The sequence below is a fragment of the Eulemur rufifrons genome, chromosome 19, assembly GCF_041146395.1.
Source record: "Eulemur rufifrons isolate Redbay chromosome 19, OSU_ERuf_1, whole genome shotgun sequence".
Lineage (NCBI taxonomy): Eukaryota > Metazoa > Chordata > Mammalia > Primates > Lemuridae > Eulemur > Eulemur rufifrons.
In genome coordinates this window covers 26,379,409-26,393,740 of record NC_091001.1, presented here as the reverse complement: position 1 = coordinate 26,393,740, position 14,332 = coordinate 26,379,409, and the positions used below count along the sequence as shown (strand labels likewise).

The following is a 14,332-nucleotide window of genomic DNA, read 5'->3' as shown; positions in this document are numbered from 1 at the left end:
TTTCCCTAAAGTACCAAGGTCAGGTCAGCATAACTTAGTAAAGCACATAATTACTTGCCAAAGTAATTGTGGTGTACATTCTGACTTCAGCATTACCTTAACAATGAATTGTATATTACTCTTTCTTACTAAGCTATGGATTATCTGTGGAAAGGAATCCTCATCTTTATAATATCTGCAGAAATGAGCTCAATGTCTGATATGAAAAAAACCTACTTGGCCAGGTGCGGTGGCTCACACCTGTAATCCTAGCACTCTGGGAGGCCAGGGCAGGGGGATCGCTTGAGCTCAGAAGTTTGAGACCAGCCTGAGCAAGAGTGAGATCCCATCTCTACTAGAAACAGAAAAATTAGTCAGGCATGGTGGCATGTGCCTGTAGTCCCAGCTACTCAGAAGGCTGAGGCAGGAGGATCACTTGAGCCCAAGAGTTTGAGGTTGCCGTGAGCTAGGCTGACACCACGGCACTCTGGCCCATACAACAGAGTGAGACTCTGTCTCAAAAAAAAAAAAATACTCAAGTTTTCTGATTTATTGAAAAAAATTACTATACCACTCTTCAAATAATCAGAGTCTTAAAGTGGGTTCCAAATGGCAACAGCTTGACAGTGGATATGAGCTTGATATTCTAGGATTATAATATGTGATAGCCTTTATCAATTCAGCAATGAGGTAGTCTTTATTTCTTCTACATGGTCTCATAGTTATTAATTTATCAAGAGATAAATATGTATTAGCCTGTAGTACAGTAGTTAATTTGTAGTGACTTAGTCATATTTATCTGTCAAACTGTTTTCTGATTTTATACAGATCTATCAAATGAAAAAGCAGATGTTATAACTTTTATATTAATAACTTTTACATTAATGATATATTTTAAAGACGTTTTCTAGGTCTCTACTAAACATATTTTTATTTGTTTGAAATCCTGGATAAATTAAGAGGTGGGGAAACATACTGGTACATTTGGCAGCACCTAATTTCATGAGTTTCATACTAGGTGCCAAGAAATTAGGTTATCCAAATATTTTGGAAACAAATTAAAACTGAATCAGCTTTTCTTTTTCTACCTGTTATTGTATACTTGACTCAAGGCACCTACAATGAAACTTTAAAATTAATTAGAGAAGAACTTACCTAGGGATTTTGAAAAATAGTTTGCCATTTGTCCACTGTTGCAAGACTGTCGTTTATGTCTTTTTGTTGACATTTCTGTGGTCTTCCATGGTGGTCTTTTTCTTTTGTTCAAATTGCTAAGAACTTCAAAACTATCAGAAGGATTCTTGTCAAAGTTAACACATTTACTTAATTTACTATTGTCAAGTTGGCCAGCAAATTTATCAGTTGAACTATTTGCTTTAGCATTTTCTATTTCTTTAGATTGCTTTTTAAAAGAATTTTGCCTAGCAGAATGAGATCTTAAAGTAAATCGCTTTGATTCCTCTATCTGAGTCTGGTGATTACTTCCATTGTCAATAGATTCAGGAGAGTAAATGATTGTATTTAGCTTAAAAGTATTTCTGTGTTCAAGGTAGTTGAGCTTCCTCAAAAATATTCTACAATCTTTTAAGGTTTTTGACCTCCAATTATCTGGACATACATTTCCTAGTCCTTTTTCAAAATCTTTTTGGCTGCAATTTATTCCATTCTCTTTTGCTTCTGACTTAAATTTATTCTCTAAACTAGCATCTATTTTGAAGTCAGGCATTGCCACTCTTTGTTGCAAAAAGTCCTCCTTGATCTCAGGTGGCAAAACACACTGATTATCTACTGTGCTTTTTCCTTGGAGTGGGATGTCAGCATCTGTTGCCCCCTCAGTCTTATTTAAAAATTGGTTCTGGCAGAAAAATCTTAAGTTCCTCCTTTTAGAGTTCCAACCAACTGTACCATGGTTGTGCAGCTTTCCCTCTCTTCTCCATCTTTCATGATGCAACCTCTTAAACTCAGTCCTTTTTAACCTAGCTATTGCTAAATTACTTTTCACATTTAAGAGTGGAGAGCTAACCACTTTATGTAGTATATGCAACTTCTCTGCTGATTTTGAAGGAGAAGAGAGTGCAAATTTTTTAAAGTGCTTTCTGAAGGGGCTGGTATTAAAATCAGAATATTTCATCCCTAATTTGATTCCCTTAGTATTTATCACTTCCAAAGGATTTCGAGCATTTGCTTTTCTAACTAGTGAAAGAGACTGTGTTTCTGTTGTTTGCATAAACCAGGTACAGAGTTCATTCAAATCATATTTTTTCTGAAAAAGCATTTTTACTGGTGAAACTTCAAGTTCTAAAAGACAAGTTTCCAAAGGGCTTCCTATTTTGAAATGATCATTTCCAATGTATTCTCTTTTTTTATGAACACAATTTTCAACTTCATCTCCACTCACTTTCACCCAAGCGTTTGTTATTTGCTCAAATCTATTGTTTAATTCCTCTAGCAAGGAATCATTTGAAGTAGAAGTAGCCCACCACCTGAGCAGAGGGTTTGAGGAAATTATAGGGTCCAAGGATACTTCAGAAATGGGTACTAATTTATCTTCCAAACACTTTTTTGCATTCCTTGAATATCTAGTTCTTGGGGTATCTTTGGAAGCTATTTTTGTCCTTGACTGCCTATGTTTTCCCTTCTGACTTTTACCTTTTTGCAAATGGAGTTTATATGACTTATGGAGCACAGCATTTCTATAAATAAATGAGCTAGAAGATGCTAATGAATGTAAGAAATGCAGAGATGGCTTTCTATCCCTAACAGAATGTCTCAAAGGTATAGGAGCAACCATACTTTTTGATCCATTCTTAAATATGTCAGCTTTAGCGTGCCTTGTTTTATCCATCTTATTGCATTGTTGGTCATGCTTTTCTTCAGGCAGATTTTTTTCAAACATATTATTTTCTAAAGGAGGTAAGCAGCTGCTAATACTTACTTCTCTTTCCTGAGGTGAAATTCTGTTAATAGTCACAGATATGCCAGAAATTTTCACTTTTGCAGGTCTACCAGGCTTCCTACTTATTGCCAAAGGCTTATGATTTGGTCGAATAATGTTCTTGGAAGGCTGAGGTATCACAGACTTGTTCTTGATGGGTCTAACATAGTCAAAGCCAGATCCCAAGACCTCACTTTCAGTAGTCAAGCTTGATACAGCACTTATTCTTTCACCCAAGTCAATTTTGTGTTCTCTAATATTTCTGAGACTATTATATTCAGTTGGAAAATCGGCAACATTATTGCTTATAGACATAATATTGCTTATGTTTACACTTCCTTCAGAGACATGCCTTTTAGTTCTTCTTGACCGTCCATAAATAACAGTCACTGTAATACTTTTTCTATAAATACCTTCTTTTACTTCTGATAAGACAGATTGTGGGCTTTTCCTTCCAGCACTAAAGGAGTCACGTTGGCAAATGGTGATGTCTGTTTGATCTATTTTAGGCTTTGGGGGTCTCCCAATTGGTCGCTTGATCTGTTTCACAACTTGGGGACCTATTTTTTTTGGTCTACCTGGTTTTCTTTTAAAAGATGAATCAATAGCACTGCTTGAACTGTCCTTAGGTTCTTCTTGTGGCTTATCATTATTTATATTATCTATAAACATTGCAGAAGATTCTGTATTTTCTTTTGCACAATTAAATTTGTTTAGTTCCATTTGAAGGGTGTCAGTATAATGATTAGAACTATAATTTTCAAAGTTAGCATTTGGGATATCCTCATTTGTTTCTGGCTTTTTTTCAATTACATGGTGGTTTGTACATTTTTCAGAAGGAAGATCAACATATGATTGGGAAGTACCAACTGAAGTTAAAGTATATTTGACTCCTTCACTACTTTTAACCTCAGATAAAAACATGAGTTTGATAGGGCTGGAATAGTTGGAAAAAGAGCTTTTGATACCTTCATATTTTGTTGGCACATTTTCAACACTGGAAATCAAGCTACCCATATCTAAAATAGATGACTTTTTCAGATTGTCAAGTCTTTTATTATTCAAATCCACTGGAGGCATATGCTGACTTTTGATATTGCTGGACACTACCATAGATTTTGATAAACTCTGCTCTTTGCATGCCATTCTATTCAGAGTAAGAGTCATATTTCTCCCAGCATTTTGGTCTTTTCCATCAATTTCTATCATTCTCTTGGATGTTTTACATCCTTCTGATAATGGCTGATTATTCCAAGATTTTTTGGCCATATTTATTGTATCTTCCAAACGCTCTACAACAACTTGTAAATTAGAATTCATTGCAATTTTGTTTAGATCTATATTGGGTGAGCTTTCAATTGGAATGTTTTTCATTGAATCTTTTTCTTTTGTGGACTCAGATACTTTTTTGGCCTTAGGGGATTTTTTAAAAATGTAATTATTTGTTACATATATAGAATACCATCCTGGAGGCACAATATTTCGTTTAGTTCTGTTCAAAAGTCCGGACACATCACTTCTCAAAGGAATTTGAGTATTCTCTAATTTTGGATTCCCCCTATGATTTTGCAAATTTTTTTTTCCAGTTGCAGATTTCTCTTGTGACTTTCTTATGCTTATTTTCTCAGGCAAAGTTGTTTTTAAGCTTTCAGAAAATGTATCAAAAGCCAGGTTAGTTTCTAAATTAGGAAGAGGTAGTTGCGATGACTGTAATGCATAATTTGGTGAAAATGATGTTTCTGCATGATTTTTATCTTGAAGGCTTTTAAAATTTTGTAAAGAAGGCCCTTGGCAATCATAGAATTCTTCTTTGTCTGATAAAAGCATCTCATCATTGTGAATCGATTTCCTTAAATTTTTTTCAGTGTATTTTTTTCTTATAAAATTTTCACCAAGATTAGCAAGTTCTCTTTTTCTCTGTAAAGACTGCCTTCTACACATGGGTGAATCAGAGGAGTTGTGCATTGCGAATAGGGTTTCCTGACGCTTCCGAAATCTTGTCTGAATAATTTTATTTTCTACCTTTTTATCATGTTGACTCAGTAATTCCATAAAACTGTAATCACTGGCCTTTGCATTATGCAAGAGAGAGGTTATTAAATCTCCCAATTTTAGGTCATTATCTGTATTACAATCACTGCTAGTTAATTTTACAAGGTTTGTCATTTCTGTGGTTTCTATTGATTTTAATTTTTCATTAATGCGATCCATTAAATCTTGAAAAATTACAGCAGTTTCACCTTTTTCATGAATTGTAGCATAATTATTGCTGTCATCTGAGAGCAAAGAATCAGAGTTACTGGATTTTTTACTTTTATGTATTTCACCTTCATCATCACCCTTGTTGCTGCTTATTTCTGCTGGTGTGAGAGATGGAGGCTGGTTAATGTTTGTTTCAAGTTTATTTTCTAAGGATGAAATCTCTGAGATGACATCTTTCAATCTTTCAAATCCTTCAGTCTCTACAGGTGATAATGGTGGGGGTGAGGGACTTCGAGATCTACAAACATCCTTAAGACTGACTGAAAGGTCACATACTTCCCTTGACAAAAGAGGACTATGAAAGGCTGATGATGTAGAGTGAATGTCTGGTAACAGTGTAGAACAGCACCTGTGAGAATTACAACTGTTTGCAATTCCTCTATTCGCTACTGTCTTAAAGTATTCAATAGTTACAGTTTGGCAAGATAAACAATGCAAATCTTTAATACAGACTGACAGAGGCTCTAAACCAGGGCTTTGTCTTTCATTTTGTAAACACCCTCTTTCTGCCAGCCTATATTCACAACTACAGAACAGACCATGTAAATCATCTTCAATTAAAGGCTTTTGAGATTCTGAAGCCACAACACATGATGTATTACAACAGCAAAGAGAAGCAGCATTCTGCTCTTGGACTAGAAATTTCAACATAGCCAAAACTTGTTGCTGGTGATGTATGCACAAAGATTCCAAAACTTTGCATAATGCTGATTTTCCTTTTTCCATTTTAGTAGCTTCCTCTGATTTTGCATCAACAGTTGAACTAAAAATAAAAATCAAACAAAAAAATGAATTACAGCAAAAATACCATTATATGGAGTTATAATTTTAACAGAGTTTGAACAAAAGATATTGTGGTATTGCTGGATTCCTGACTCCTCTGGGGATCTGCAATAATGACCTCTCGATTATTGTTTAGCAAAAATATAATGAAGCACTGATGATAATTAATTTCCTATGACAAAGTATAAGAGTCAAAGCAAAGCCCTATTTTTGCAATATAAAAGCTGATGATTATATATGATTACATTTAAATACTGATAATGTTTAGTGCTTTGAAGATACTAATATTTTATGGGAAGTGCTTCAGGAGTTAAAATTTTTGTAAAGTAGACATTTTATAAGTTATTTTGATAATTATCAGTCCATATTAGTGCAAATAAGGAAAATAAGATGTAGGAGTAAAATCTTATCTTTATTTAAAATAGATATTTTCTCAAGGCAGTGAAAATGAAATTATTAAAAGAGAGCTTTGCATAGTCACAAGGAAAATGAAGGGATTTATGTTTCATATAAATAACAGAATGTCTTTTCTAAGATTAAGCGGTAGGCATTAGCTATTTAAGAATGAAGTGTATTTTTAATTGATTTTAAATACTGAAGTAATTACATGAAAACTAAAGGCATTACTTACCTAATTATTAAATTTCAAATGCTGGAAAATGTCCCCCTGCAGAAACTAATATAAATCTAACTTTAACTAAGACTCAGGATTGCTTATCAACCAATATAAAAGTCTACAAAAAAATTTTTAATCCAATACCAGTACCAAGAAGCAAAAAATATATTTAAAGAATTCTGTTTCAGAAAAGTATCTATTTTAATTAAACATATCACCAAACTCTGTACATGAAAAATAGCCTTTCATTTGTGATTCGTTACATTTGTTTGTGTTGTTAATAGTTCCTGGTTTACAGAAATTTTATTTAGGATTGGAATTGGGACATGCTAATTATGAATTGCTACTGAAGAATATATTTTGTTTAAATAAGGGATTATTGTGTTCATGCACATTAAAAATGAAAGGATTTTTCTTTTAAAACAAAAGGTGGAATATTTTTATTTTGTTGCTTAAAACTGACATAACCTGTTTCACAGATAAGTATGCAATATTTCATTTACATAAAAATTAGCTATTTGAATAGCAAAACTATGGGAGCAAATTTAAAACAAAATTTGATCAAAACTTCTGCAAAGTACTTAACTTTACTAGATTCAACCAATGTTTCACTAAAACTAGCATGAGATTTGAAATAAAGAAGCTATCAAACAAAGTGAGAAGAGATGTGAAATTAAAATTTTTTAAGTCCACTGCTGCCTCTAGACAGATGAAGATAGGACATGACCCCAGTAATCCCTTCCTTTCTGAAAATAAGTTTTTGTAAATTTTGTCATGTTTAGGAGTATAAAATGATAGAACTGACTCCTGGGATTCAATTAGATACTTCAAAAAATACATATATATATAGACAGCAAAGGCAAGAGCAAATTACTATCAAATATTAAGCTATAACTATATTCTTTTCCAGCAAATTGAAAGGGATAATTTTCATATAAGCAAAAGAAATCCCAAAATGTTGTGACAGACGCACTTCAACAGTTTCTAAAGTGATATTATGGCCTATTAAACATATCTAACTAATAATTAAAGAGAATTTACATGATTCTCAGAAAAATGTTGTACTGTATTTTTAAAGATTAATATTTTTATAACTGTTTCTAAAATGCTCAAAGGCTTTTATTCTGTTAATAAAGTAAGATATGAAGTAGAAATAATGAAAACTAATGACTAGTGTTAAGTATTCTGAATATAATTTCAATTTGATTAAATTCACAAAATTATGAACATTATGATTTTTATATCCCTTTTTTGACATTATAAGTAAGTTTATACTTTAAAAGTTTTCTTCTTGAGTTTATTACTTTTAATAATGGAATTTCAAAAATACCATGGCAGCCAGTAATTCCCATCTAATGCTGTATGAAGAACAGCTTCATAAAGGTACCAATTAGATATTCAGATATTAGATTATATCTTATATATCAGTTATTAGATAACTAAGTTCTCAAATTATAGAACTCCATGATATGCTTATTTGGCTTCTAATTGTTTCTTTTCTGTATTTCTTGCATGTTAGAGTCTCAAAGAAAAGTCTAATATATGAATAAAAAATAGTTGAATACACATGTAAGTCTCCAATCTAGAATTTATTCTGAAATGATTATATAAAGGTTCTAAAATTATATATTTCATAGATCCCTTGCAGATTTTTATTTCAATTTTTTTCTAACCTTTTCCTGTTTGATTCATAAACCAAAACATCCTTGTTTTTCAGTGTTACTATCCATTTTGCCCATTAGAAGCTTCTTGAAATAGCTCTTCAGAAAAAGCCAATTTCTAATACTACTTTTAATAAAACTGCCTAGAATGAATCAAAGAAGTCAGTGTAGTCAGGTTTTTTTCTTTGCTTTTCTTTTTTTTCTTTTACTGAATGAGTAAATCAATCACACACCAACAGTGTTGTAAATTTAAGTGCAAAAGCATTGAAGTGCTTTACTACAAATTACAACCTAGAAACACGTTAACTGAACAATTAAAATTCATACAATCAGATTTAGATATATAACAACACAAAGTAGGAACAGAATTACAGTACATTTACAACACAAGACAGATACATGAATTCATTAGAAAATATTGTAATAAATAATTCATGAATTATAGTGCAATTGATTTATGCATAAATAACTAATTGCCTAACAATCAGTTTATATTAACAAAATCTGTCAAAATCAAGGCAGCCACAGAGTTTTACCAAATTACTGCGACAATGGAAATACTGCAATTAAAAAACAAATACAAGTATTTGTACTGTAAACAACTAAAAAATCAGTCTCACTAAAGTTAGTATACAATTTAATATAAAATTGTCATTAGCTACCAGAAATGGTTTAAACAACTTTACTGAGCAGTAGTTTTCTAAAAACAGAGGCACTGTTTTTTTTCCTTCTTTTTTTTTTAAAATATAAAATACTTGAGGAACATTCAAATAAGTAGAAAGCACATAAGGGTTGCTTTCACCTTCATTAAAAGTCTGCTGAAACTGGATTTTTCAGAAAATTGTCAATTAATAAATAGTAACTGGTAACTAAATTTATAAAGTACTTTGAAAGTTTAACATAAAGAACAACTTAATAGAATCACTGGGGAGAAGGGGAACCCATAAATTTCCCTGCTTTTCCTAGTTTGTATAATCAAAAAGTTAACTCAATAATAGAAACATTTTGTTTCTTTTAAAAGTTATGGGTTGAACATTACCTATAAACTATGAAAAAATATTTTATTTTACTATTTCTGACCAAAAATAAATAATACAAGTACTAAAATGCTGCAAATTAACTATAATATTACCTATAAAACTACTGATCACTGTGAAGTCAATAGCAAAATGATCCCTGATTTATGAATCCTGTAAAGTTTTTGGTCAGGTCATCTTTTAAATGATACAAAAGTGTTCTGTAAGTTTCCCTTTACTATAAACTTCTCAATCAATTTATTAATGTAAATATAGTGTGAGGAATAAAAAAGCTCAATACAATATAAATATTATGCAATGCATTCAAACCCCCAAAGTTTTGCAAGTAAAATTCTGTATAAAGAGGTCAATAAAATTGTTTTGAAACATTTACTTTACCTTTAACTTTGTTTTTCAATGGGGGAAGGGGTAAATATATTAAATAATCCAAGTTCTGACCCTCACAAAATATGGCTTAACTCTTTAAAAAGGAAGATGACCCTGACATCTGCTGTTCTGTAATCTATTATGTATATTTTCTTGGGGGGCAAAAAAAGAGCAAGAGGATTCATACCCTAGTATGCAGGTAACATTAATAGCTGAAGAGGGTTCAGTATAGATCTCAGAGACCAAATAACTGCTTGGCTGTGTAACTTCTCTTCAGTTTCTTTAAACATATGTAAGCAGTTTTTAAATGTAATGGCCGAAAATCTCTTTAGTATTACATATATATGTGATTATTAAATACACACAAACACAAGTGTAAAAACACAAGTATTTGACAAGGTGCACTTATTTTTAAAATTCAGCTATAATTATTCCTTTTGGACTTAGGAAAACTGGCTTAGAAAAATGACCAGAACCTGAATTTTAACAGAAAAGGGGTGCTCGGAGAATTCTGAATATATAAAGCAAATCCCCACTATTTAAATGGAGGCACATGCTTTATAATATTTTACCACTAAAACTGCATACTCCATAAATCCAACATGGATACTTTGACCCATATTTTAAAACTGCTATATAAAAATTACTGGTCTCTCTTATGAGTATAGTAAAAGTTAAAATGCACTGCCCAGCTTCTAACTACCCAATTAGTAGAGTTTACATTACTGAAAGTTCAAAACAGCTTCAGTGTTAAACATCTGTAAATATATTCAAGACCCTGAACAAACTGCAAATTTGGTTATTAGCAAAATGATAATGTATCGCCCACCAAAATGAAATCTGTAATTCATTTTGATAAACTGAAAATGTTTTGAAATGTCACAGCAGCAAATATATTAAAGTTACACTGAGGTTTTTCAATAGTAGGAGTGTATCACAATCCTTAAAATTTAAAGTAGTCATAACATCAACTAACCAGCACATTTAAACCAAAATGATCATTCTCAAGCTTTTTCTGTGCACATCATAAACATGCTCTAAGTTGCATTCCAACTTTCTTTTCTAACCTTACACATTAGCTTATTTTTCAAATGAAAAACAAAATTAAATTATTTTAATAATTAAATTTAAATTATTTTTTGTTCTTAGTATTCCATCTTATATTAAAGGATTCTATAGCTGCTGGGGTTAACTATGTGTCAGTTTTTTTTAAAAGTATATACCTTATAAACCCCAACTTCCTGCTAAATCAACTATTAAATGATAAATATTAAATTTCATTATACATATCCTTTAAGGTTTTCTCTTCTCTTCCTGGTGGATGCACTTGAGTGCATTTTGTATTTCATAGAATGCACTGTAGTGTAATAATACTGTATATATTAATTTTTCTTAGTATGGAGATAACTGTCTATTTAACTTTGATTGGTTGTTTGACATACTTACAATAACTGTAAGTATGTTATATAAAATGTCTGCAAACTATTAATATCATATTTCTATTATAAGATGGTTCAACTGAATGGCTGGAATGGTCTTTCACCAATAAAAATGTTTCACTTGACAATTACTTGTTTTCCCACAACGCTTTATGCTATTGACTACTAAAGAAAACCTGAATCTTTTTCACCTATTTATACAAGGATTAAATACAAACTATCAGAATTAAGTAAGCAACTATATAATTCTGTCCACAGTGAAAACCCTGAATAAAACTTTTTTTCAAAAGGCATGTAAGTGGTTTTTGAACTGTAAAATTTCATGTCTCCTGTCAGAGTGAGCATTTGTAATTCCCACATGTGTGTATATAGACACACAAATACACACCTGTGCACATACGCACACACACGCAAACACACACACATACACACAAACATTTTCCTAACAAGTAATCTACACAGGCTTGCTGCTGTTTTTGCAGCTGCCAGTCCCTGAATCTGTCATATTATATAACCCAGTGTCTGGTAATCGTAGTTTCTTCTTCGGAGGAGTCTTCAGTGTTCCAGATCTTTCTTTTACCTTGTATTCTAAAGTGCTGTGAGGTACCCCATAAATTCCTTGTGCTTTGGAAACACTCATTTTTCCACTCATTACCATTGCAATAGCCTCTTCCATTATTTCATGATCATATTGCCGATAGCGGCCACGTTTTTTCCTGGGCTGCTTATTATCTTTTCGATCCAATCCATCTTCAGTATTTTCAGAGGTTCCATCAACTGTTCCATTTTTAGAATTAAGACACAAAGGAGAGAGGTCCCCATGTAGAAAATAAGAGTCAACACTTGAGTGAGTTACAGGCCCAGAACATTCTATTTTGTTCTGTTTAGGGAGTATATTTTTCAGTTTTTGGAGAGCTGATCCTTCTAGGACTGTAGAGGTTTTGGAAACTTGATACATAACATCCAGCAGACCAGAACCATCAGGTTGTGATTTTGAAACAGAACTTACTCGTAGCTGAGGAATTTTTAACTGTACAGTAGGATTTGAAGTTTCATATTGTAGGCTTTCATTTTTCTCTTTAAATTGAGTAACCATTTTCTGTAGAGTTAACTGATGGAGGTAAGTGGAAGCTGTTGGGAATTTTAATTCTGAGGTTTCAAGTAGATTTAGTTTACTTTTTTCTGTGCGCTCTGCTTGAGCTCTTGCCCACAAGGCTACTTTTTGCAGCACTGCACACGTTTCTTTACTGTCTTTATATGAGTAACTATCATTGAAATCTCGAGTTTTGTTTTTAAAAGATGCAGGCTTCCCTGCTGGTAAGGCTTCTAAGTGGAGAAGTAAAGTTTTTTGAGGTATGCCATAAAGTATGCCTGCTTTATTTATGTCCAGTGCTCCAGACTGAATGTCTTTCAAAGCTTTTGAGAGCAAACCATCTGCAAACTCAGCACTTCTTTCCACATAGTCCTCTCTGTTTCTGTGTAGTCTCCTGGATGGATGGAATGAAACGATGGTAAACTGATGCATGAGAGACTCTCACACAGCTATGGAAGGGAAGGGTCCACTCCTTTATTATACTCCTTGCTTAGGTAACATCACTGCTTATGACACTTTTAAGTCTGTGAGATGTGGTAGTTACTCCTTATCAAAGCAAACGCTACAGTCCTGGTAGGACAATGTGTCAATGATACGGTGGCCTCAACAGGCAGACCTTCCAAGAACATAAAATCCTAACTCAGTATTTATAAAAATATTCTCATGATGTTGCTATTCCTCTGACAGATGCTTGCAGAGCAACACTTATAATTTTTATTTGTACAATTAGAGTTCCATTATAAAAAATACCCAAATCCTAAAGGAGTTTTTGTTAGTAGAAACGTGACGTTACCGCTAAACAAGTAATAAAAGAGTCAACCCCTTTAAAGGAAATTTGTAGCAGCAAGAATATTTCCAAACACAAATATCCCATATTTTTACAAGACTAATTTTTCTCTAGACAAAAACTTAAAATCTGAAACAAGTAGATAAGTTATATTTGGATAAAATAATTTATTTGGAGATATTATAAATGTTATTTCTATTTCAAATGTATCATTGTAATTTTCAAAGTTTCTCAACAGAAAGCTTACTATACCTTATGACTCAAAACTACGATAGCCTTAGTTGAAACAAATTGCACTCTACATCTGAGATTTAAATGTGACAAAAAAAGCTGCCTACATAGTTAGTTAATGGGAAGATGCAAAAGTTATTAAAAAAATCCAAATATCCAACAGAACAGCATTTCACTACTGATTATTTATTTAAATTAATGACAATTTTCAAAACACAAAAGGACTTTTTGTGGTGATTACTAGATACGTTAAATCATTTGCCACCACATCTAAACACAATGAAAAACTGTAAACACTATAAACTAGCTTTAAGAATTAGTAAATACAGTACTTTCAGAATTTGTTCATTGTTTAAAAAAATTAAATATTGAATTACATATTTTCCTTAAAATTGCCTCCTGAATATTTAATTTAAAATTCTCTTACTCGTCCTGCTTCTTAGTTTGTATTCTATGATTAAGTTGGCAGTTCATTTTAGTAACATGAACTAAAGTTTGGTGATTGTTCTGATAACTTTTCTTTAACAGAAAGAATAAAAAAGAAAGAGAAAGGACAAATGAAAGGTATGAGAGAGACACACTCATGAGTGACAAAAATTCTGGAGGAAAACTATGTTATGTCAATACTACTCAGAATAGTATTAAGAGTTCTCTGCAGAGATAATTTTATATTAATATTAAATTATATTTCCTAGATATTGCTTACCCAGCCATTGAATTTTCAGAAGAAGGATCACATATGGATGACTCTTCAGATTTTATGCTGGTTTTCTTTGTAGAGAGATCTAACACTCCATCCCCTATAATTTTTGCAAGAGAAAAAACTTTATATTTGTAACAGATAGGCAATCGTTATATTTTAACATTTCGTATTTTGCTGATCTACTTGTTCATGATCTAAATATTAACACTCGTATTTGATATGTGGCCATTACTTTCTCATCTTACATGGTTTTAGCAACAGGAAATGACTGGGAAGGCACTATATAGGAAAAAATAAGAACAGAGGAGGAGCTGGCATTGCCAGGTGATATAAAAGAAATTAACAGACTATATGATATAAAATCTGTTTAAAAATCAACTCTTGGTCATCTTTCCCACCATTTTGGTAGTAAGTAGCCACTCGACTGCTCATTTATGACT

General features: G+C 32.2%; 1 protein-coding gene across 5 annotated transcripts in view; it reads right to left on the bottom strand.

The window, feature by feature from the left end:
• Positions 1–14,332, bottom strand: part of LCORL (ligand dependent nuclear receptor corepressor like) — a 161,592-nt gene that overhangs the window by 21,635 nt on the left and 125,625 nt on the right. For 3 of the 5 annotated variants that reach the window (XM_069494350.1, XM_069494349.1, XM_069494351.1), the window contains 2 exons: positions 13,896–13,989; positions 8,412–12,565 (listed from right to left, as the gene is read on the bottom strand). In XM_069494350.1, the coding sequence (XP_069350451.1) occupies positions 11,533–12,565; positions 13,896–13,989 (1,127 nt within the window). In that variant the 3' untranslated portion in view covers positions 8,412–11,532. Of the gene's footprint in view, positions 1–1,134; positions 5,940–8,411; positions 12,566–13,895; positions 13,990–14,332 lie in introns of those variants that run through there. The other 2 variants (XM_069494347.1, XM_069494352.1) reach the window with 2 other exon arrangements.